Here is a 23996-nt window from a genome sequence, read left to right as displayed (position 1 = left end):
GTGGTGGAAAGAATTATCAAGCAGTCTCCCTCTCGTGATGCAATGTCGTTCTCGTGGTGTAGTGCGTGAAGTGATGCAGTATGTGTCGTGCTTCCTCGTATTCGAATAAGCCTTGAAATAAAACCCTAAAATAAAAAACGTAATCTTTAAACGGAGATGACATCCTTCCACGGATGTCAACATCGGTTTTTCTGCTATATCAAAAATATCACTATTATCCCCTATATTGCTCCTCATATCCACTGCCATGCCATGTTTCGGAGTTAAGTAAAATGTAACAATTTTTAAATTGGATGGGTACACCACAATCTGAAATACAGAAAGAAAAAAAAAAAGAACTTGATTCATCGTTGTTTTGTTAAGTTGTAACATCAATTGAATAATGAAAATGTTCACAGATTTTGAGGTAATTTAGTAAATGTTATGTTCGAAACTCAGGTGAGGTTTTCACTGAATAGACTATAATTTGAGTGTATGTATGATAAATTATACTTTAACCTTAACTCAATTCTATAATTATCTTTAGTCGATGTACAAAACACCGTTACTAACACATACCTCCGTTTGATCACCCATCAATACAAACAGGGCATGAGAAATTGTGGGAACTGTGAACCACTTATCCTTACGGTGGACATGGAGGCCCTCAACGTCATCTTGCAGTATAATGGTGTACCCTGATCCATCTGCATGGGGTTTAAGCCCGAGCACAATATCAGGTTGTGCACAGCAGGAATAGTAGTTGAACCTCACTTGCAGTAGTGCTTGTTCACGAAATTGATTCAAGAAGCAATTTTCTTCTAAATCTAATGACTTAGCAATAGCTCTAGAAATAAGATTTGTTGCCTCTCTTAGCTTTGCTGTGTATTCTTCCACAATTTTCCTGCGAAAAAGAGTGTTACAAATCTTAGCTAACACAAACATGTCACCTGCCAACCGTTTGAACATTTGTCTGCATAATTAGCATTAAGATTTAAGAAGTCCTCACTCATCAGTGAAGTAGTAGTTTCAGTTTACCTAAAAGATGATGGATTTTCTGGCCACAAACTTGACTTCCTTCTATTTTCAGGGTATACATCAAGGCACAAACAATCTGACCAATCTAAAAACTGACCTTCTTCGGGAACTGGATCCGCACCATACCCTTCAAATTCTTTCACCCCTTTTGAAATTATCTTCTTTTGTTCCATTGGCTGCTTAAAAAATTCCCTTGCAACTTCACAAACCTTGTCCAAAAGTGTGCTTGATGTGCCATGGTTTATTGCCTTCCAAAAAAGCTCATAGGGTATGCTTGTGAAAGTGGTATCTACAAATTTACAAATTGAAATAAAATCGTCAAGTACATACCTGGAAGCATCCCCATGAGGAGAGAGCTGATCTTAGCTTTTGCAGCTCTTCTTTTTCTTTAGTTAATGGTGTTGATGAAGATACGAGCCCAAAATCAATGATGGGTGGTGAACATAACGTTGAAGGCACGATTTGTGTATAATTAACATCTCTACGAACATATAAGGTGGAAAAATTTCATCCCTATTGTGATAATTTCAGAAGAACTAGTGTTTCCGACAAAGAAGACAGTGATTACATTCATCACCAATATTAATTATATTACCCGATCAGTTAATAATATTTATTTAAATATTATTATTACTGTTAGAAATATGTTTTTAACTCGTTAAACTTTGGTAGAAAATTGAATTTGTATATAATTTGATTTTCAAACTTCGAAAATAAACAAATATAATTATTTTGACGTAAATGAATTAAATCTCTTTTATGTATTAATAAACATTTTAGGATGACATTCAAGATATCTAGACTATTTGATATGTTAAAACTCAAATACTAACTTATGAAATAGTTTAATATGTAAATAAAATTAATACATTAAGTTAAAATAATTATATTTATTTGAGTTTGAAAATAAAAAGATATATCAAAATGAGGGAATTCCAATTTCACTTTATATGTTTCTTCTTGCACCCGAATTTTACTTTCTGAAACACTTATCCCATCCTAATTCCCGTATCAAAAATTTTCTGAAGTCTGTGAGGGGTGCAAGAAGAAACACCCTTTCACTTAAGATGTTTGTATCTCCAGTGATCCACAAGGCCCAAACAAAATCCGATCCATTGACGTGTACATTATCTATTGATGTGATCCAACGGCTAGGATGGTGCCACCTTTCCATGTTCTCTTACACTTCACCCCTCACTTGACATTCTCTAATTTCTCTGTCTGGCACGCGCCCTGTCTCTCTAATTTCTCTATCCGGCACGCTCTCTCTCTCTCTCTCTCTCTCTGCGATCTGCTCCAAGCAGCTCCTCCAACATGCTGGCACGCTTAGCCGCGAATCGCTTCAACGAGATCCGTCACATTTTCCGTCAGGTTTTCCGTCGGTTTCCTCTTTCATTTTTCTCACTTTGTTTTCCGATTTCCGTCTTTGTGTTTGTTTTTAATTTTTATTTTTTTGGTTCCCCTTTCTCAGCCTTCGAGGGCTTTCTCAACCGCTCTGAACTACGTAAGTGCTATTCGTTTTCGCTTCAATTCTCTCAGTTTCCGTTTTGTAATTTTGATTCTTATTATATCCACTTTTGATTGACATAGCACCTTGACTCACCGGACAACAACCCTAACCTTCCATGGGAATTCACCGAACCCAACAAAGCAAAGGTAATGTTTCATTGCACTTTAAATGTCCGTATTATGGTTTTGGATAATTTATCGTTATATAGTTCGCCATCAGAATACAGAAAATATAGTGACAGGCACTGCTGAAGATTATATGTGTCTTTTCTTTTCAAACTTTCTTGGTTGTGTATTAATTTGACGCTTTATACTTTTTTCAAGAGTGTAGGCGATGGTTTTCAGAATCTTACTATTCACAATTCAAATCTTACAGTTTGATACATTTTGTTTAACTACTTCATTGTATCCCAAGATGAATTTTGAATGATTATCTTACGAAGCATGAATAAATCTATGTATTTTCGCAACGTCGACATGATTTACACAGTTCAATGATTCATATGTTTTTACTTTCTCATCAATTATGAAAAAAAATAAAAATAAATTCTGAGCTTAAATTTTAAATGAAAAGGTATTTGAAAGAACACTTATGAACTTATACTATATTATTGTTCACCTTTTTTGTCAATCACTCTATTTAGCTATTTAATGATTTTGTTTCTTTCATCTAAGATAAAGACTTGACAAAATTATATGTATCACTAATAGTTTTTTTGTTAGACATCTTCTTACGTTCTTTTCATCTATTTCTAGTTAAAATTGTTTACATCATTACACTGAACATCATGTACCATTTCTATGATATATTTGATGTAATTTTTCGTTATACATTAATATTATGATTTTATACAAAATTACAATTCACGATTCAAAAATTGGCTCAGCACTTCATGATTCAAATCTCAACTCGACAACCTTGGTGTTGAGTGATGTGATTCAATTCCCTATTGCAGAATTACATTTTCTGAGTCTGAGTACGTGTAGAGTTATACGATTCAATGCCTTATTGGTTGGTTCATTATCATAATATTTCCAAGAGTTGTGGATCTTTAGTTAACTATGAAGATACATGTATGATCCTTTTTGGTACCTGGCCCATAATAATATAAACATTTAAAGGTTTTAGCATGTGCTAATTACAGGTTACGGAGATTTTATCTCACTATCCTTCCAACTATAAGCAATCTGCAGTGATTCCTCTTTTGGATCTTGCTCAGCAGCAGCATGGCGGTTGGCTCCCTGTTTCTGCAATGAATGCGGTATGTTGGTCTCCTGCTTGATGTATTATTCTTAGAACATGTAGAAACATATCAAAGAACTATATCTGGTTCTCTAAGAAGTTCCTGTACCCTGTTGGATGGAAAAGGTGTTATTGTGCTCAGTAAATAGTGCCTAGTAAGTGTTAAGTAGAATAAGACCCGTAATAGTTCCCATGAAGTCTTGAAATTCTTGCAACAGGGCAAAAAATAAATTTACATTAATGATAATCCTATTGAAATTATTGTTAAAATTGTCAGAGTGAAGCCTTTGATATATTTTGTATTGTACATTCTTTTGCTCAAATATCATTCTGGTGGTTGACATACATGCTATGCCTAAAATCTATGCTCAAATATCATTCTTCTATGTAAATACTCATCATTATTTGATTGAGTTATAGTTGTAGCTTCTTGTCACTTGACACCGTTGATTCAGTGAAAGTCCCATATTTACATAATGTTGGCAATCTGTAGTTTAATTTTCTTTCTAATACAGCAAGTTATGTTATTCTTTATTAACAGTTAGTGTTTTGGATTATTTAGGTAGCAAATATTATAGAGGTTCCTCCTATACGGGTCTATGAGGTTGCTACATTTTACTCCATGTTCAATCGAGCCAAGGTGAAATCATATTATGCTTTAATGATTTTTAGTTTTCCTAATCCACATCAATACAGGCCAAAGCTAAGCTGGACCAACTTGCTTGCAGGTTGGGAAGTACCATCTGTTGGTTTGTGGAACGACACCTTGTATGATACGCGGTTCGCGAGGAATTGAAGAAGCCTTATTGAAACACTTGGGAGTGAAGCGCAATGGTTAGTTCACCTGTCTTAATTTCTCCCATTATCTGTTGGCTGTTATTGTATTGTATCTTATTTGTGGCAAATGGGAACCATATGCATTTTCTGATAAATAGATTCCTTTCACCTCTGATTTGCAGAAGTAACACCAGACGGTTTGTTTTCTGTTGGAGAAATGGAATGCATGGTGAGTCTTAGAGTTTGTATTATTATCAAGTTTGTTGTATTTAGAGGAAGAAATTACATTAAATACAAAACTGGACTGTTTGGCTAACAGTGTTGTCATGATTTTCAATGTGTGTATGATAGCCATCATGAATTTATAAAGTAGTGTTTGACCTTTTTCCAGTAATATTAAGTTATCCTGAAAAAATCCTTGCATTGTTAGCATGAGAGCAGAAAAAGAGAATAACCTAATGTGGTATAAAGCTTTTGTTTTTTTAGAGTAAAGTAAAATTCAAGATGAGGAAGAGATGCACACCTGTCTTCTGTATTTACTGAATGTGGGGATCACTTGATATTCTTGGGTAATTTTGTTGGCCAACCAATGGTGAACTATCGGACTTTATTGGTGTTGTGCAGGGATGCTGTGTGAATGCTCCTATGATTACAGTGGCCGATTATTCAAATGGATCAGAGGGATACACATATAATTACTATGTCCGTCTTTCCTCCTTTTTTCTATATATATTTTTTTCCAGGGGAGGGGTGACGTGGTACTATGTGCTTCTGAAACACTCTTTAACATGTCATATTGATGCCAATTACAGGAAGATGTAACCCCAGAGAAAGTAGTTGAGATAGTAGAAAAGCTGAGAAAGGGTGAGAAGCCACCGGTAAGGCCATTGACTAAGATCTATTTTAACACTGCCCTTGTTTTAGAAACTTATACCTTGTTAAATTATGAATCTGGTTTCTTTTTTTTCAGCACGGCACGCAAAATCCCCTACGGATTAGGAGTGGACCTGAAGGAGGGAATACTACTTTGTTAGGTGAGCCCAAGCCTCCTCCCTGCCGTGACCTGGATGCCTGCTGAAGTGTGATACGTTTTGCCTTCAATAATGTATGGCTTGCACGTTTTCGAGCTTGCCTTAAATGAAACATTGTCAGATTGTTAGATGCTCAACCAATTTTTGTATTAGCAACCTGCCTGGATGGCTTACGCTAAAAAAAGTGTCATAAACGCCATCAGATTCTTGATTGTTTATTACTTTCCGAGCGTATCTATGCTATGCTTTTTCTGTACTCTGTACATTAATCATCATGAATGAAATTTGAGATTCCGATGTTAAGAAGTGAATCTCGTTAGGACATTATTACCCATGTGGGTGTGTGGGATGGGCTTATCAACAATAGTGGGGGTAAGAACTATCGTGTTTAATGTAACATTCACTTTCTTGATAACGACGAAATGCGAAGGTTACTCCGATGCCCTGGAGGATAGGTTGAAAAATGAACTTTATTGTTTAATTAATATCAAATTTTGACAATTAGAGGAAGTCCGAAGGGGCACCAAGCGAACCTACGTGCACCATTCTTCTTGCTAGGTTTTAACACTCACGAATGACTGCCAACAAATGTTGAATAATACATGGATTTGGTTCATTGGATTTCTCGGATGACGCTGTCACAATTCCGTTGTTGTTATCGTGTGTTGTGGACAGCTGAAAGTTAAAGATCGAGCATTGAAGAATATTTTGGGAAAGAGGATAAATCTGATTTTGTCAAGCTTTACCGATGCTTTATGAATTGAAATTTAAATTTATTCTGTTAAAAAACATTTTAGTTGAAAATTTCCTAATGATTTGTTTGTTTTAAGGTGAGATATGTGAAGTATGAAAAATAAGGAATTAAAAATTTAGAAAATATATAAAAAAAATTGTGTTAAATTTTTTGTACAATCATGAGGAAAATTGTACTAAAAATATATACACTACTCGATTATATTGTATGTGTTTTATTAATATTTACATATATTTATGTTATTATTGATTATGTAAAAGATATAGTTAATTTTAGAGCTAATGTCTTAATAATGTTTATGTCTTTTTATTAAATTGAGTTAGAAAAGAATTAATTAGAGATAGATGTGAAAAGGTAGACGGTCACTGGTCTGCGGGTAGCATCGCAACGCAACAGGGCATTGGTGCGTTCGGTATAGTCGATGATGACTAGGCAATACACGTGTATATATTCGCAGGTGGTCTGAAGCGTGCCTGGGCCAGCTAGATACGTGTCTGTTCAATCCAGCCCAACAACCATTTCATCTCTGCTCTTAAGGTTTTCTATCTTCTCCCTTTGTTGTAAATTTTGTATTTTCTTTTTCATTTCTTGTTCTACTATATGCAGTGAAAATATCATTTGATGTTTGCTATTCTCCAGTCCAGTCCAGTGGTTAGGTGAGTAATAATAGATGGTTCTGCAGATTTTGGTTTGAATCCCAAAACTAGTGATGGGGACTGCATCATCTATGTTAACTCAGTATGACATCGAGGAAGTTCAAGAACACTGCAATAATTTATGTAGTTCCTCTCTCTCTCTCTCTCTCTCTCTCTCTCTCTCTCTCTCTCTCTCTCTCTCTCTCTCTCTCTCTCTCTCTCTCTCTCTCTCTCTCTCTCTCTCTCTCTCTCTCGTTGTCCCTTTATTACTGTCCTTTTTTTTACATTAATTAAGATCTGAAATTGGGTTTCAAACTCAGTTTCCCAGCAGGAAATTGTGTCGTTGTATCAAAGATTTTGTCAACTTGACCGCAATGCCAAGGGATTTATTTCGGCGGATGAGTTCTTATCCGTCCCTGAGTTTGCCATGAATCCGCTTTCTCAGGTGCTCAGTTTTTTCGCTTTATGGCCATTTCGACCCAAACATTTATTCTTATTTGTTTCGTGGTTTTTGTACTTTCTTTTCCCATCACCACATGCTAAAGTGTGGCGTGTGATCTGTTTTCCCATTGTTGATGGACTTTGTGCTTGTTTGCAGAGGCTGCTCAAGATGGTTGACGGTTTGAATTTTAAAGACTTTGTGGCCTTCTTATCTGCATTCAGTGCCAAAGCTAATGCACAACAAAAAATAGAGCGTACGTTTTAATTACATCGTACATCAGTTATTCAATGCTCTCCGATGTTGTTGTTTTTACGAATTATAGTTTAACTTCGTGAGTTAGAAGATGTCCATTAATTTAGGGATTGTTTTTGCATTCTCGCTGTTCACCGGAGTTTCCTAAGTTCTAACCTTGGTCTGAAGGGAAGACCTAATTGAATTTTTGGGATGTTCAATAGTGAAGATGACATTTTCTGTTGCTTAGCGCACTCCTAAATTCTTGGAGTTCCACTCACAGTTCCATAGACGGCTCAGTTATGGACAAATTCGAAGTTGTGTACGGAATAATGTGACACTCTCTTGTCTGCCACACATAGCAGGTTTCTAAATTTCATATTTCAGGTAGAAAAGGTTTGGACTGCTCACTTATAAGCACCTGAATATGGTTGAGAGGGAAAACTTGCTGCCATACGCGTTATGCAAATTTTGGGCAGACCTATCTAACTTTATCGACTCCAATTGAATGCGATGTTGGTTAAATTCATTTTTGATGAAGAGCTAAGGATAACCTCCAACCTATTAATTAGTATCACCAACCAACTGAGTATGTTCTATTATATTAATACAACTCCCAGTCTTGCAGTTATTAATGCTGACCAATCATAACCAACTATGGTCATTGATTTTAATCAATTTGCCACAAGAATCCTATATTAGGGACTGTTGTACACCGATCTTTATTAGGATTCCCGAGGCTTGGTTAATAGTATCTATAGGTATCCTACAGAAAGGAGAAGTGAATGTTAGGGTGGTCAGTAGGATAAAAACATGAACACATAGCAATTCTGAATTTTCTCTGTTTTTTTATACGTAGATCATACTTGTCAAGTTGTTCTCATTCCATTGATTCAGAATTATTCTTCAAGAGATTCAGGTTTTGCATTTGAATGAACTAGATGTCTCTGCATCGCACAAATAAAAGGGTGGTCCGGTGTACAATGCTCCTGCTTGATGGGGATTGAGGTGGGTAGATGTCACCTCACAAGCATAGACACTGTTTCTTGGATTTGGAACCCGACTTCTATAGATCAAGGGCAACAACTTCCCTTTTTTCTTCAAGACTCACCCTCCTTCATCTTTCACATGATTTTAAGATAGAATGAAACACAAGTAGAGATCATCATGCAAAAGAATTCATTTATAAATGAAACGTATAAAATTTTCCATTTTTCAAGTGTAGTCATATTAGTTAGAACTTATGATATAAGTAGTATCTTTTTAGTAGGATCCAACCCTGTCTTAGATGACTTCAACACCTATGCATAGTCTTCACAGTTTTTGTTAAATATATTTGTAAGAGCTGATAGCTGCGACAATGTATTGAATTATTCAATGATTTTCATCATTTGAAGAGGGAATACTTTGTAGGCAGGGGAATTGATAATTTTTTTCTTAATAAATTACAATAATATATTTTTCTACCTTCATTGTACTTATAGTTTCTTTCTTTTTGCAGTTATTTTCAAAGTCTTTGATTCAGATCGTAATGGAAAGGTGTCTTTCAAAGATATATTGGAAGTGCTAAAAGATTTGTCAGGTTCATTCATGTCCGATGACCAGAGAGAGGTATCACCAACAATCTGTTCACTTCCATGTGTTGTTTAATGATGAAGTAGCTTTCCTACTAGTTGCTAAATAACCAAGTATGTCTTCATTTGTTACTGGTTTGGCATCCCTATTTCAAATTTGATATGTTGAAGTCTGAGTTTAGTATCATACAGTTTCATAGGATTAGTATATTCATTATTCATTATTGGTACAACTGGAAGTTCGTCACTATATAATTTGGGTTGTTGAGTTACATAGTTTTTATTCCTTGATCTCATCTCTTTTGCAAGTTCTCTAAAGGGGAAGCTAATGGCTAAAATGGTAACCAACAGATTTCTATAGTTTTTGAAAGATACAGTTTGTTTCTGCCTTTTGTATTTCCTATATGCTATAAGTTAATTGCATTCAATTTAACAAAATCTATTTTTTTTCTCCATATACCTTTTCAGTTGTGCTTGGCTAATTTAACTGGAGTTTGGCTAATTTTGTTCTCTGTTCGATTTGCAGGAAGCTCTCAGTCAAGTTCTAAAAGAAGCAGGATACACAAAAGACTCCTACTTGACCTTGGATGACTTCATCAAGGTCTGTTCATTTTCTTATGTATTTCCTCTGTACTTTGGATGACTGCTATGTTTGATTTAATTTTTAATTTTAATTTGTCACAGGTTCTTGGTCAATATGACCTAAAAATGGATGTTGAAGTCCCTGTTGATTGAAACTTGCTTCAGTTTTCCCTGTCCTGGTGAAAGATAAAACTGCAAACTCTATTCATAAGATTCTTGTAATATATTTCATGTGGAAATGAAAAGTGCACAGTACCTTTATCCTTTTCTTCTTGGGATTCTTGTAATGCCGTTGCCTTTCAGCCACTACCTGTTTTGGAGCGAATTTGAAAAGCTCGAGGTTGATTCAGTTTTTCACGTTCCTTGACAGTTTTTTTTGCAATATTTTAGTCTCCTAGATTCAGAGTTAGGTAATTCTATCCTATTTGAAGTTTCAACTGTTGCTGAAATTGCCAAGTTCAAGTTTCTTTCTGTGTTATAATCTCAGCAGTAAGGAATTGTCTCTTCCGCACAAAAGCAGCATGAAGATTGTTGCTGTGTTAGATTAGAACATTGTGATTTTCATCATGATTTGTGATACTAGTCTGATTTGATTGTCATCCAAACAAGATAATTTTCACGGAGTATTTGGATACTCTATAAAAGTACAGTACCCTTTATGTATTAATATTCATTTACCCTTATAAAAGAGAAAATATATAAGAAATATCAGCTATCTGCAGAAAAGTAGTGTTGCTTTGTCCAAGGGGAAACTCATATAGGAGGCCACAATAAAGGGTTGGCATGCATTGAGAGGATTAACATTGTGTATTTATAAATAAATTTTTGCATCTTAATCAATTGTATTCTCACTTAAAAGGGTATAGAAATTTCTTCCTTTTTTCTTTTTGTATTGGAAAACTAAATGACTTGCAAAATGTTCTTGTAATGCCATGGCAATTAATTGGTTCATTTGTAGAACTCAATGATCAATCCATAGAAAAATCTCATCCAAGTACATAAACTTTGATGTCGGGAAAACTTGATCCTAACTAAACGGAAGCTTGATTTCAGTTGTTGGTGGATAAATAATCGATCATGTCATTAACAAGTTCCACGAGTAAACGTTATTGGTTAGTACATTGAAATTGCATTTTTGATAAGCGAGACATGACAAAAGTGCTTTTGGTAAAGTCAAAATGGATGGGATTCCTGGAAGCAGTTTTTGGAATGCAACTTTAAGCATCTCTAAAATGTGCTTAGATTTCAAATTAAAAACATCTTTGTATTTTTTTTTTCTGTAATTCTTTTGTGTGGTTCTTTTATCTTTTTAAAGCGTTTTTTAGCTCTTACTTATCACTACTTTTGCATTTTAAGACACATTTTCTTTTTCTTTTTTTAATAACGATATACTTGAGAATGTAGTAAAGGAAGTTATCTTCGAAATTTTATTTTGTAATTAAAAAAAAAGGGGAAATATATTTTTTTAATGTATTACAGAGAAATAAAAACACTATCGAAATTTTTAAAAGCCTTGGGAAAGATAGTACCATTTTCTCTCTAAATGCAATATTCATCTCGTTTGGATGAGTTTTTCTTCTATATTTGTAAGAGAGAAAAATTATATATATATATATATATATATATATATATATATATATATATATATATATATATATATATATATATATATATATATATATATATATATATATATATTTGAATTTTTAAATTTAACACGTACACAAATCCATTTTAATTCATAATTTTTTTTATAATTATATATAGAAACTTATCCAAATTGAGTTTAAGCATGAGATAAAACATTATAATCATTGATTGTTATCGAAAATGCTTATGTATGCTGAAACATCGAAGAAGATGAATTGATCCTCTCTCCTTCGTTTTAATATTCAAAGGTCAAATCTAGTGCATGTTTAGAAAAGATTAATTACATAAAAATAACTATTATAACTTAAAATATTATAGTTATAACCAAGTTAGTGAACCTAAAACCTATAACCAAGTCATCAAACATGATTGTTGGAGAAATGCCATGGATCAAGAAATTGCAGCTTTAGAAAATACCAAAACTTGGGTTTTGACTGATCTACCTAATGGAAAGCAACCTATCGGATGTAAATGGGTATACAAAATAAAGAGGCATGCTGATGGGAGTATTGAACGATACAAGGCGAGGCTTGTAGCCAAAGGCTACACACAACAACAAGGTTTAGATTACTTTGAGACTTTTTCACCTGTTGTCAAACTCACAACAGTAAGATTGGTTCTAACTTTAGCAGCTTCCAAACATTGGTATTTACATCAACTAGATGTAACTAATGCCTTTTTACATGGGGATCTAGATGAAGAAGTATACATGTCTCTTCCTCTTGGTTATAAATCTGAAAAATCAGGACAAGTTTGCAAGTTGTTGAAGTCTTTATATGGACTCAAACAAGCCTCTAGACAATGGAATTACAAGTTGACAACTACTTTACTTTCTTTGGGCTACACACAATCAAAATCAGATTATTCACTTTTTTGTCAAAAGTGATTCTGCTCATATTACCATCTTACTTGTTTATGTAGATGATATAGTTTTGGCAGGTGATGACATCCAGGAAATCCAAACTGTGAAGGCTCTGTTGAATGCAAAGTTCAAGATTAAAGACTTAGGCCAACTCAAGTATTTTCTGGGCTTAGAAATTGCAAGATCTCAACAGGGCATTAATTTGTCACAAAGGAAGTATGCTCTAGAGTTACTAGAAGATGCAGGATTGTTGGGGTGTCAACCTGTTTCTACTCCTATACAGCCAGACACAAAATTTTCCAAGACAGAAGGGAAACCCTATTCAGATGTGCAGGCCTATAGAAGACTTCTTGGCAGGTTACTATATCTAACCAACACAAGACCAGATTTATGTTTCGCTGTTAGTACTCTCAGTCAATTTCTTTCCAATCCTTTGGAAAATCACTATGCAGCAGCAATAAGAATCCTGAGATATATCAAGAACAATCCAGGACAAGGATTATTCTTTCCCTCCAACACAGAACATGCTCTCAAGGCTTTTAGTGATTCTGATTGGGCTGCTTGCCCTGACACTAGAAGGTCTGTGACTGGTTTTAATGTGTTCTATGGTGCATCATTAATTAGCTGGAAATCCAAGAAGCAAGGTACTATATCTAGATCATCAACCGAAGCAGAATATAGAGCTTTAGCTTCCACAACATGTGAAATTCAATGGCTTCTGTATTTGCTCCATGATTTGAAACAACCTCTACCACAACCAGTTTTTCTGTTTTGTGACAATCAATCTGCTATACAAATTGCACAAAATCCAGCCATGCATGAAAGAACAAAGCATATTGAAATTGATTGTCATCTCATAAGAGGTAAAGTTCAAGCTGGTGTAATTAAGCTCCTGTCCATTCCTACTTCAGCACAACTTGCAGACATTCATACTAAAGCTTTGCATCCAGCACAATTTCAATCTTTGTTGTCCAAGCTGAACATTAAGGATATATATGCTGCAGCTTGAGGGGATATTGGATTTAATTTATTTTCCGTTCATATCTGTGCATTTATCTTCATATATTTATATTCTATTTTTATATTTATATTCCGTTTATATATTGTTTCAAACAATTATATATATGTAAAATTGTACTCTCTTCTTATGGAATAAGAAATACAATTCCTATCCTTTCTTTTCTCATAACAAAGGTCAAATCTAGTGCATGTTTAGAAAAGATTAATTACATAAAAATAACTATTATAACTTAAAATATTAAAGTTGTTTTGATATGCATCCACTGTATTATTTATTGGTGTTTTCCAACTTTGTGTCTAGGCTACATCTTCTCCGGTCCTTCTAATTCTACGAACATAAAAAAGTTCTCCAAGAGCATGAGGTGGGTGGATTTTGTAGAACATGTATAAACTAATATAATCGATAATATTTCTTTTTAAACATTGGGATGATATGAACATAACACTTATAAATATTAAGATACAAACAAAAAGTTTTAGATAAATAAAAAATAATATAAATTTATATACCCATAACACACCTTGATTAATATAAAAAACATTTTAGAATGATACTAAAAATAAATTCATAAAAACTTGATCCAAACAATATCTTATCATTACATGTATATGCATGTTTATGTTGATTATCTTTACAATAAATTTATTTTTCTAAAGTTTTTAATTAAGTAATATTTTATGTAAATTGAACTTTTGTTTTACTCATACTATAAAAGTCTAATGACTTATGTTGATGACCGGTTTAAATGAGTGTAATATAAATTTTATATTAATTTATCATAAGATATTAATTCTGATTGAGTTTTTTTAACTATTCTTCTATTCATTACATTGTGTGTTGTTTATTTTGTTCTTAATTTTTGCAGCCCACAACATTCTGAAATCTTAACAAAAAAGCGAACGGCCGCCCAATGTTTGTGAAAAATTATACTAGTTTGCTGTCTCTGTCACACCACACGACCACAAATCAAATCACTGCTTCATTTATTTCTTGATTTTCTCATTTCTACAGTTTTTTCATTTTAAAAAAAAAAATCAGTTTTATATAATTGTAACATTCTCCGACGGTTTTCTCTTTTTTATTAAATTTTGCATTTTAGAGTGTCAACAGCGCTTTAACTCTAGCCACCGTGAAACACAAATCATAATTTTTATTTCTTTATTTATAATAATATATTATTGTATACCACATAATAGCAACTGGCACCAGTGTATGTTGGTGTAAATGGAATTGGATTGAAGTTTTTATAAGTAAGATACAAAATTCTATATATATAAAAAAGAAATTTTTTTTTTAACAATTTTTTTTATAATTTTATAATTAGTCTGTTTTAAATATAAATACTAATAAAATATTCACATAATTGATTGTAAAAATTGGTTAAGATATCATAGTCATAAAAAAAATATACATGGTAAGAAAAACGGAAAATGGATTTGAAATTACTGTTTTACCCATTTGTCATCTCCCTATATAAACCTCAGTGGACTTGTTTCAGTTAGCGTAACCACTCACAGTGCTAAAGAATTTCCTAGCAAACCGTCTCTAACAAACTTCTAAACAAAAACTACTTTATTCTCTTTCTCACTCGGCATTCTCTCTCTACACTGCTTAAACAATGTCAATGGTTTCTCCTTCTTCAAGAACTCAAACGTCACCGCGCTCGTACTCCTCAGCGTTTGCGTCCACGTCGGCGACGAATTTCTCTCCTGGAACATACTCCTCCGCGAACGCTAGAGTGCAGCGCAACCTTCCATCATCTTCATCATCGTCATCGGTGAGATTCTTGGCAGTGGAGCAGAGAGCGGAGTCTCCAGTGCGGCGCTCAATGACGGTGACGACGACGAGTCAGACGAAGAAGGAGGCGGCGTCCTCGTCGTCGAACACTGAGAGCGAGAAGAGGAAGTGCATGTGTTCTCCAACCATGCATCCTGGGTCGTTCCGATGCGCGTACCACAAACAGTTAGCGGAGAGGCAGCAGCAGCGGCAGCAACAGGAGCAGCGGCAGCAGCAGCGGCAGCAACAGGAGCAGCGGCAGCAGCAGCAACAGGAGCAGCGACAGCAACAGGAGCAGCAGCAACAACAGCAACCGCGGCAGCAGCAAACGATGCCGCTAAGCGGTAGAAAACTGAACCTTCTGAGATCTGCGATGAAGAATTCGGTGGTGAGGAGGATTGGAGGAGTGGACGGGGAGATTGTCCGGAGAGCCTTGACGACTCTGATTAGACCGTCGTCACACTACTTGCATCGCCGTGTAGCATTTCAGCCCAGGCCCACTCGGCTCTCCCTCATGTCCAAAGCCCAAGACCAATCAATTCTCAATAATAAACAATAATACTCTTTTTCATTTTCGGAAAATACACTTGTGTGTAAATACTCTAGGTTTTCTTTCAACAACAATAACTGTTGCAGTTTCCTTTTTCTTTTCGGGAACATACAGGAATGAAAATAAAAACTAATGAGTCGTAATTGGAGAGATAGAAAGAAAGAAAATGGATTAGGAATGTATGACTAATCTCGTCTCACATATTTATTTATATCTATAATATACATTTGTATTTAAATATAAACAATAACGCGTCTGCAATTTCATGAATATGCAATTATACAAATAGATTGTTTTTTAAATAAGATTTTTGTCTTCATCTATATGACTACTTTATATATGTTTCCCATTCTAGCAAGCATGAACATTTTCATGCTTTGGTTTGGAGTCATCTATCTGTCCCAAGAACAGGGCTAGAAACAACTATTTTTGTTTTAAATATGTTTTTAACGAATATGCCTTTATCTAATTTTAATTTATGTAAAAATATTGGATTAATTTTAAATTCTAATATTCGTAACCGTTATTGTTTTTAGTTATTATGGTTATTAGTTATAATTAACAACATATATACACCTCCATTTCATATAAACTTATTTAACACTTTTTTTTTTCATTCTATTTTTGTCGTCTTATATAATACCATTTATCTCATAAATTTATTCTTAATTTTATTTTCTCTCTTTTTAGGTGTATATAAAAGGTTGAGAATGCTTTTATTATTTTCTTTCTAAAAGTACAAAATTTTAATTAATATAATCAATACAACAAATATTTAAAATTAAAATAACTACATTGTTTAGTCATACAATACAGTTAAGTAATCTATTTATTATTTAATATAAATAAAATAATAATATATTTTATTTCACTTTTTCATTCAATAATTTATTTTTTAATATTTTGAGTTAATTATTTTCTACATAAATAATATAATTTTTCGTATATTTATTTTAATATTCTAATATTGAATTATTATAAAATAATTTTTTAAACCTATCACAATCATGAATTTTATTCCTAATGTTGTGTTTGAATTGGGAAATAACAAGTGAAGAGTAAGAAAAGAAAATAAATTGGAAAGTAAGATGGTTTAACTTCAAGAGAAATATGAATAGGTAAAGAAATATTTATTTATATATTATTTAATTACTAAAATAAAATTATTAATTTAATATTTTTAACAATTATTATAATGTTGTTATATTTAAGATTAAATATAAATAAATATTTAAATTTAATCACGTTAGCTTAAAATTTCTCCTTATTAGTTTATCACTTAAAAATAATCTTAGATTATTTTGTACCGGAAAAAAATCTTAATTTTTGTCAAATAATATTATATTAAATATCTTTTTTTAATACCTAATTAAAGTACAATAAAATTCTATCATAAAATCTGAATACAAACAAAAGTAATATTGCTAAAATGGTGAAGATAATTTGCATGTTGCTATCTAAAACAGTGTTGGCTTGTTATGAAGAAAATTAAAAATTATTTATACACAACGTGAAAATTATTATTAATTTTTTTTATATTCAGACGTAAAGTAATATGTGAACTAGATTATGTAGTTATCTAGATAAATACATTAAAATTAAATTATTACAGTTGTTTTTAGGAGTACTCGTATTTTCTCAATATTAAAAAGATGAGATTAAAAAAATCTTAATACAACTCACGGTGATATAAAATTATATAAATATACAAAAATTGAGAAGAGAATTTAAGGTTCTAGTATCTTTGTGTATACTTGTATAGACATTATAATATTTAAAATAAATAAGTATGACCTAATGCTTAATTGAGTATGTTAAATATATTTTACCGCGTGATTGAGTCTTTCTTTGTGATTATGCTCCTCAATTTATTATATTTCTGAATACGTAACCCTTTATTTAAACCCACCATATGGCATAGATCAAATGGCTAATATATGCTCCAAAAGACTGAAAACTCTTCAGAAATATGCAATATAATAATTTAAAATTATAGAAGAATCTTTGGCAGAAGTTTTATTCTGGTATCAAATTTTCCATAATAGGCTTTGTGAAATACGATGTGCAATAATTAAATATGTATTAAGTACTTCTAAGTGTTTAATATAGTGAAAAACTATATTTGGAATTAATATCTCTTGTGTTGAATATTAAGATAAGGTCATTTATTTATAATAGAAGTAATATGAACTAAACCTAAAATATACAAATAAGAAACAATAACAAAGTGACTAAAGATAAAAAATAAAGATAATATATCTAATACTCTCCCTCAAGTTAGTACATACAAATCTACCAAGCTTGTTACTAATATAATTCATCAAGTTTTAGTAAAAATATCTGCTTTTGTAATAAAGTGACACCAAATTGTTAATGATTTGAAAGACGACATAGAAGACGAAATACCAACCCAAAAAACCCCTCCTGAGCAACAAATTTAAGAGGTTGCTTCATGTAAATCTCTTATTGCAAATCGCCGTTGAGGAATGTCACTAGTGGATAAAGAGGTAATTGTTGGAGAGCCACTACGATTATAAATAAATTAACAAAAAAACCATCTTTTTCATAGGAAAAAAAAACATATATTGGACGGATCAAACACAATGGTGACAAAAGAGAAGTTAGAAGAGACAACCGTGGAAGAAGACATGGATGAATAGGAGAGAGAAATCTTAAAAAATTCAAGATTCTCCAATCAAGACACCTCGACGCTCCACTATGAAACGTGCCACCATGCATGACGGAAAAAAGAGTAGTAGATCCATAACTTTAAAAGGCGTTAAGAGCGTGTAGGAACTTCGATGAAGGCGTCATTGATGGCATGATGGTTGCTTGGCCGAGACAATCAAAACCATGTGATCATCGGTCGAAACTAGAACTCGAATAATGACAACGGTAGACGATGGCATCATTGACAACGACAAGTATATGGCGCCATCGCCGACAGCGACGGATGTATTGGCAGAGACACAAGAAACTTTTTTCTCAAAAGAATCTTAGGCTCTAGATACCATGTTGAATATAATGAAAAACTATATTTGAGATTAACCTCCCTTAAATATACAAATAAGATCTTTTATTTATAATAAAAGTAATATGGACTAAGCTCAAAATATATAAAATAAGATATAATAATAAACTGACTAAAAATAAGAGATAATAATATTATTAATTTGAATTATATATATAGATAGATATAAAAGATGAACAGTTTTTTGATTTTAATAATCAGTATTTAAAATATTTTAAAACTAAAATCGTATGCACGATTCAAATTTAATTAATTATTTTGTCGTAAAAATATCACGTGAAAAAACTTTACATATTTAATGAAGCTATATACGAAATAGATTATATTATTCAATTGAAACTACTTATTAAGAAAAGTTTAATTCAATTATTATATTTATATGCTTTTCAGTACTCCTACTTATTATCATTCTCATTAAATGTTATGAGTAAATTTTAGTTTGCAAACTTATATTTATAGAACTAATAGTTACTTAGCTGCTGTGTTTTTTTATTTTTTAAATCATATAACTGAGGTTAATTATACATTTATTATTTTATTCTTAATTTTGTTTTTTTATAAATATAAAAAATATTTTTTCTAATAACCAAAATATTTCTAAAAATTGAATTTTTTTAGTGAAAAAAAACTTTAATCATTAGCTATTAGTTTTAATCAGAAGAGCAAAGTTAGAACATAAGTGAATCCATAGAGACAATTAGGTTTGGACAGTTTGGTTTCACTGACAGATGAAGAAGGTCGATTCACGAGAAGGTGATGAAAGGGACAAACTTTTTATGATAGTAATTACATTCTCACCTTTCATGATTTCATTGATGGGAATCACAGAAAACAAGGTGGTGGGTCGGAACCAAACATAAAATTCTGTAAGTGTCATCTTCCAAGTTCGAACCTTTCTGCCTGTGGAACTTTATATAATCCTACCCAACACTCAGTGTTCTGATAATCATTTTCAAAAAGAATGGTGAAGTTGGTTGTGAAAGCTGGGAGCAGACCTCCATGGGTGGGTCTTGCATCTGCAGTGTGGATTCAAATAGCAGTTGGAAACCCATTCAACTTCCCTCTCTATTCTTCTGCCCTCAAATCTGTTTTGTCTCTCAACCAGCAACAGATCACTATTCTCGGAGTGGCCAATGATGTTGGGGAGAGCGTGGCTCTGCTTCCAGGCATTGCCTCCAACAACTTCCCTCCTTGGGCTTTTCTTCTCCTTGGTTCTCTCCTTTGTTTCTTTGGTTATGGCCTTATCTTCCTTACTGTTACACAAACTGTTTCCCAACTCCCTTATATCCTGGTAGTTCCTCATTCCATTCCACACACATACATGGGTTTTCTCACACATTTGGTCAATTTTTTCTCGATAATACAAAAATGGACAAATAAAATATATATCACTGGTCATGAGATAAGTAATATTGTGAAAAACCCACTTATATGTGTGTTTTCTTTTGCTAACTTTCCTACCACTTCACCTTCTGTTGAGTGTATTACTTTCTGACCTCTTTTTTTTTCTCTATGACTTCTTACAATTTGGGTTTGGACTTGACTCGTACACTAATAACTTCCCCTCGCTTAAAATCGTTGTTTTGATCATGTAACTAGCCAAAATATCTGTTAATTATATGATCAGTAATTATATGATCAAAATGGTATATATAAGTGAGGGACTTTTCTCTTTGTGAGAGTTTTTAGGATTGAGTTAGGTCCAAATCCGGATTATAAGATGACTTAACAGATATGCCTTGCCCTATGTGTTGCCGCTAACAGCAGTGCATGGTTTGGAACAGCTGTGTTTGTCACCAACATGAGAAACTTTCCTCTCAGTAGAGGCACCATCTCTGGCATTCTTAATGGTTATGGAGGAATTAGTGCTGAAGTATACACCTTAATATATAGCTTGGTGCTGAAAGGGTCTGCTTCTAAATTGCTTTTGTTCCTTGCTGTCGGACTTCCTGCTGTATGTTTATTAATGATGTTCTTCATTCGGCCTTGCACTCCTTCTGGTGAAGACTCTTCAGTGCATGTGCATTTTATTTTTGTCCAAGCTGCAAGTGTTTTACTTGCTTCCTATCTTGTTGTCACCACAATTGTGAGTGACGTGGTCTCTATAAATGATGCTCTAACCTACTTCTTGGTTGCCATAATGGTTTTACTTCTGGTAGCTCCCCTTGCAATTCCTATAAAAATGACACTATTTCCTTCTAATTCCAAGTGCAACGTTTCACTGGTTGGTTCTTCAGATAATTTGGCATCGGAGAGTGACATTTCAACGCAGACAAGTCCATTGCTAACACCGTCTTCATCAGCTGCTATTCTTGAAAGTTTTCATGAAAGGGGTGATGTCTCGGATGTTGAGATGCTCATTGCAGAAGGACAGGGAGCAGTGATACAGAAAAGGAGACCAAAGAGGGGAGATGATTTCAAGTTCCGTGAAGCTTTCATCAAAGCAGACTTTTGGCTTTGCTGGTTTGCTTATTTTCTTGGGGCTGGCTCAGGAGTAACGGTTCTCAATAATTTGGCTCAAATTGGAGTTGCTTTAGGTGTAGAAGATACAACCATATTATTGTCAGTCTTCAGCTTCTGCATATTTATTGGCCGCCTTGGCGCTGGTGTTGTTTCTGAATACTTTGTCAGGTACTATATTTATTCATAGTTGGATTATTCTCAACAATTTTTCTCTAGAGTGAGTTCTTTTCATATCGTATATTTCTGTTAGTGTATGGTGATCTTGTGTAGTCTAAGCTGGTGATCGACTCTCATACAATCTATTTTTGAGAGCCTTCCTTGGAAAGAGATTATATATATGATCTAAATCCAACTTATACAAGGAATTCACACCACTTTTAATTTAAAAACGTCCAAGACATTGGATTTATGATATTTTTTTTGTATATGATGTGTAATGTTGTCATTTTTATCCAACGTTAGACAGATTAATACTTGGATTATTTCCAACAGTCCCCATCGAAGTAGTTTTCTAGTTGTGTAAGGACTTGCCCCTCAATCTTTTCTTCCTTGTGAACTGAATCGTGAATTTGTTATCATGTTATAGCAAAATTTGAATTGTGTTGTGATAGCTGTGAACTTGTGACTGTCTTGTACTTGGTTCGGGCTTTGAGCTTATACTCATGAGGTTGTTATCATGACAGGTTGATAGCACTACCTCGAACATTTTGGATGACATGTGCACAAATAATCATGATCGTAGCATTTTTATTTTATGCTTCTGCTCTGAACGGCACTCTTTATGCTGCAACTGCTCTACTTGGTATCTGCTACGGGGTTCAATGTTCTATAATGGCTCCAACTGTCTCAGAGATTTTTGGTCTGAAACACTTCGGTGTTATAAGTAGCTTCATGATGCTAGGCAATCCAATTGGTGCCCTTATTTTCTCTGTTTTTCTTGCGGGCAACGTGTACGATACAGAAGCTGCAAAGCAAGGAAACTCCACCTGCTATGGTGCAGATTGCTTCAGGTTGACTTTTCTGGTTTTGGCTGGTGTCTGTGGACTTGGTACCATCTTGAGTATTATTTTGACAATTAGAATGCGACCAGTGTATAAAATGTTGTATGCTGGAGGTTCATTTCGTCTATCTCAGAATTCAGGTCACTGAGGGTGGACACAAAATGATCTGCCTAGTAATATATGTAGGAACTATCCAAAGCATATTTATGACTTTGATATGTTGTTCTTAAAAATTTATGAGCCCACCGTTTACTTGATTGATATTGGAAAAAGATAATAAAAAGAAATTACTAAAGAAATTAGATATATGAGTCCTGAATTTGATTTCATCATTTGAGTAATACAGTGCCTAAAGTAAAGTCAGGCAGACTAATGCCCAACTGCTTATGATTCAAAATACAAGTTATATACTTCTTGCTGTATAACAACCTAGCTAAATTTCTACCTCAATATTTCTCTGCTCAAGGTGACTCAAACGGATGCATCTTTTCCCCTACCAAATCTAAAGGACATGAACATATATAACAGTACAAGAAAAAGAGAGTAGCTGAACACTATAGAACAGACAGGGTGCAAAACTTACCCTGATCTGGAAGAAGCAAAACACTCAAATCTCTCAGGGAAAGAACCTTCAAGTCAACTCTCTAAAGAAAAGAGAAAACTTCAGTTAGGCTTTAGATCCTGAAACATGGTATCCCACTTGATCTCTTCAACAGCAGCAGACCAGTACCCATCTCCATCATCATCACCATCCATCTTATCCTTCTGGAAATGATACACCACAGGACTGGAAAAACCATCAAGAACAGGATGAGCTGGAACCACTGTGGGACTTCCATTTGTTAGAAAGAGTGGCTCTTGCTTGGCCACCACCAACTTTTTTCTCCTCTTCATCGTAGCAATCTTCCACCGTGTCCCTAAACCATTACTAGACCTTGGTGGTGGCACCACAACAAGTGCTGATGATGATTCTTCTTTGTGCATCAGCGTCCTCACATAGTTAGCCAAGTTCCTCTTTGTCCGCTTGATTGCCACCACGAGCTTTGCCACCGCGCGCGGGCTCTTTCCCTTCTCTTTTCTAGCGTGCTTCAGGATCTCTAGTCTGTGCTTTGCTATGGAGATGCCCATGCTTTGGAGAAACTCATGGTTGAAGTAAAACATGTCATCTTCTTCAAGCTCGTTGTGAGCAAAAGTAAGGCCATACTCGTACACCAGAGATGGCTCAAGCCCAGTTTTGGAAAGCCACGAAAACCAATCCATCTCTCTTCACTACTCAGTTCAAAAGAACTCGTGGATCACGATTCTGTATAGTATGCATCACTTCCGTCCACCATTCATATTTATACATACAGTAGAAGCCAAAGATGGTAAACCCACCAGATTACTGGTGAGATTAATCCTTCATAATTCACTAGAAATAATAATAAAAAAAAAGGCCGAGTTTACATGGTAAAAAGTAGGTAAAAATCTTATCTTCAATGGAGTTTATACTTAATATGATAATAGTAAATGTTTCAAAAATAAGATAAAAAAAAGTAGAGATGGAAAAGAAGGTAAGAAATCTAAGGGGTGACTTTGGACTTTGGAAGGAGGTGATGGCTGTGCTTTTTGTAAAAATAAAAGCTTTGGTGTTGAATGTTGAGACAGTAATAGTATGTGGCCATGTGGGGCATGTAAGCCATGTTCACTGTTTCCCCTTGAATAAGGCCAAAGCGTCATCACTCATCAGACTTTGAAGGGTGAGACCAAAGGGTTTTCATGGGGACAACTTGTGCCGACAATCATGGCTTCGACGATGTCGACGACCAATTAACGACCCACAGCTCGTTTTGATGTACTTTGTTCAT

The 23996-nt window shown here is 33.9% G+C and overlaps 7 protein-coding genes across 11 annotated transcripts; 5 read left to right on the top strand and 2 right to left on the bottom strand.

Moving 5' to 3' along the window:
• Positions 1 to 433: 433 nt before the first annotated feature.
• LOC108332983 (codeine O-demethylase-like) lies at positions 434 to 1548 on the bottom strand. Of its 2 annotated transcripts, XM_052870593.1 has the most exons (3): positions 1348 to 1548; positions 1018 to 1265; positions 434 to 883 (listed from the first exon to the last, which is right to left on the bottom strand). In XM_052870593.1, the coding sequence occupies exons 2-3, from the start codon at positions 1188 to 1190 to the stop codon at positions 523 to 525; spliced, it is 534 nt and encodes a 177-aa protein (XP_052726553.1). In that variant the 5' UTR covers positions 1191 to 1265; positions 1348 to 1548; the 3' UTR covers positions 434 to 522. The 2 variants fall into 2 exon arrangements, with proteins under 2 accessions (XP_052726553.1, XP_052726552.1); XM_052870592.1 differs by having other exon boundaries at positions 1018 to 1548.
• A 670-nt stretch (positions 1549 to 2218) lies between these two features.
• On the top strand, positions 2219 to 5899 carry LOC108333060 (NADH dehydrogenase [ubiquinone] flavoprotein 2, mitochondrial). The gene is made up of 10 exons (XM_017568388.2): positions 2219 to 2388; positions 2489 to 2521; positions 2608 to 2673; positions 3672 to 3788; positions 4332 to 4409; positions 4498 to 4603; positions 4729 to 4775; positions 5171 to 5248; positions 5359 to 5424; positions 5517 to 5899. The coding sequence occupies exons 1-10, from the start codon at positions 2332 to 2334 to the stop codon at positions 5622 to 5624; spliced, it is 756 nt and encodes a 251-aa protein (XP_017423877.1). The 5' UTR covers positions 2219 to 2331; the 3' UTR covers positions 5625 to 5899.
• A 798-nt stretch (positions 5900 to 6697) lies between these two features.
• LOC108332418 (uncharacterized) lies at positions 6698 to 10461 on the top strand. Of its 4 annotated transcripts, none has more exons than XM_017567676.2 (7): positions 6698 to 6868; positions 7014 to 7110; positions 7287 to 7411; positions 7565 to 7661; positions 9141 to 9250; positions 9740 to 9814; positions 9898 to 10461. In XM_017567676.2, exons 2-7 carry the CDS (start codon positions 7041 to 7043, stop codon positions 9946 to 9948), a joined length of 528 nt encoding a protein of 175 aa, XP_017423165.1. In that variant the 5' UTR covers positions 6698 to 6868; positions 7014 to 7040; the 3' UTR covers positions 9949 to 10461. The 4 variants fall into 4 exon arrangements, with proteins under 4 accessions (XP_017423165.1, XP_052726550.1, XP_017423163.1 ...); XM_052870590.1 differs by having other exon boundaries at positions 6976 to 7110; XM_017567674.2 differs by having other exon boundaries at positions 6699 to 6868; positions 6971 to 7110.
• Positions 10462 to 11916: 1455 nt separating this feature from the next.
• Positions 11917 to 13717, top strand: LOC128194738 (uncharacterized mitochondrial protein AtMg00810-like). Its single transcript, XM_052870751.1, has 3 exons — positions 11917 to 11920; positions 12367 to 12951; positions 13629 to 13717. Exons 1-3 carry the CDS (start codon positions 11917 to 11919, stop codon positions 13715 to 13717), a joined length of 678 nt encoding a protein of 225 aa, XP_052726711.1.
• Positions 13718 to 14946: 1229 nt separating this feature from the next.
• Positions 14947 to 15663, top strand: LOC128194737 (uncharacterized). Its single transcript, XM_052870750.1, has one exon. It carries the CDS (start codon positions 14947 to 14949, stop codon positions 15661 to 15663), a length of 717 nt encoding a protein of 238 aa, XP_052726710.1.
• Positions 15664 to 19385: 3722 nt separating this feature from the next.
• On the top strand, positions 19386 to 22477 carry LOC108334405 (protein NUCLEAR FUSION DEFECTIVE 4). Its single transcript, XM_017570239.2, has 3 exons — positions 19386 to 19976; positions 20418 to 21316; positions 21832 to 22477. The coding sequence occupies exons 1-3, from the start codon at positions 19647 to 19649 to the stop codon at positions 22295 to 22297; spliced, it is 1695 nt and encodes a 564-aa protein (XP_017425728.1). The 5' UTR covers positions 19386 to 19646; the 3' UTR covers positions 22298 to 22477.
• Positions 22449 to 23996, bottom strand: LOC108334407 (uncharacterized). Its single transcript, XM_017570240.2, has one exon. It carries the CDS (start codon positions 23407 to 23409, stop codon positions 22813 to 22815), a length of 597 nt encoding a protein of 198 aa, XP_017425729.1. The 5' UTR covers positions 23410 to 23996; the 3' UTR covers positions 22449 to 22812.

Source organism: Vigna angularis, chromosome 11 (assembly GCF_016808095.1).
Source record: "Vigna angularis cultivar LongXiaoDou No.4 chromosome 11, ASM1680809v1, whole genome shotgun sequence".
Lineage (NCBI taxonomy): Eukaryota > Viridiplantae > Streptophyta > Magnoliopsida > Fabales > Fabaceae > Vigna > Vigna angularis.
This window is presented reverse-complemented; position numbering and strand designations above follow the sequence as displayed.

Coding starts and splice junctions, on each gene's coding strand:
- LOC108333060 (XM_017568388.2), top strand. CDS start 2,332: ATGCTGGCACGCTTAGCCGCGAATCGCTTCAACGAGATCCGTCACATT. Junction 4,604..4,728: donor CTTGGGAGTGAAGCGCAATG/GTTAGTTCACCT, acceptor TCTGATTTGCAG/AAGTAACACCAGACGGTTTG. Junction 5,249..5,358: donor GATACACATATAATTACTAT/GTCCGTCTTTCC, acceptor TGCCAATTACAG/GAAGATGTAACCCCAGAGAA.
- LOC108334407 (XM_017570240.2), bottom strand. CDS start 23,409: ATGGATTGGTTTTCGTGGCTTTCCAAAACTGGGCTTGAGCCATCTCTG.
- LOC108332418 (XM_017567676.2), top strand. CDS start 7,041: ATGGGGACTGCATCATCTATGTTAACTCAGTATGACATCGAGGAAGTT. Junction 7,111..7,286: donor AGAACACTGCAATAATTTAT/GTAGTTCCTCTC, acceptor TTTCAAACTCAG/TTTCCCAGCAGGAAATTGTG. Junction 9,251..9,739: donor TGTCCGATGACCAGAGAGAG/GTATCACCAACA, acceptor TTCGATTTGCAG/GAAGCTCTCAGTCAAGTTCT.
- LOC108332983 (XM_052870592.1), bottom strand. CDS start 1,190: ATGGAACAAAAGAAGATAATTTCAAAAGGGGTGAAAGAATTTGAAGGG. Junction 884..1,017: donor GAAAATCCATCATCTTTTAG/GTAAACTGAAAC, acceptor TCTTTTTCGCAG/GAAAATTGTGGAAGAATACA.
- LOC108334405 (XM_017570239.2), top strand. CDS start 19,647: ATGGTGAAGTTGGTTGTGAAAGCTGGGAGCAGACCTCCATGGGTGGGT. Junction 19,977..20,417: donor CCCAACTCCCTTATATCCTG/GTAGTTCCTCAT, acceptor ATGACTTAACAG/ATATGCCTTGCCCTATGTGT. Junction 21,317..21,831: donor GTTTCTGAATACTTTGTCAG/GTACTATATTTA, acceptor TTATCATGACAG/GTTGATAGCACTACCTCGAA.
- LOC128194738 (XM_052870751.1), top strand. Junction 12,952..13,628: donor CTGGAAATCCAAGAAGCAAG/GTACTATATCTA, acceptor CTTTGTGTCTAG/GCTACATCTTCTCCGGTCCT.
- LOC128194737 (XM_052870750.1), top strand. CDS start 14,947: ATGTCAATGGTTTCTCCTTCTTCAAGAACTCAAACGTCACCGCGCTCG.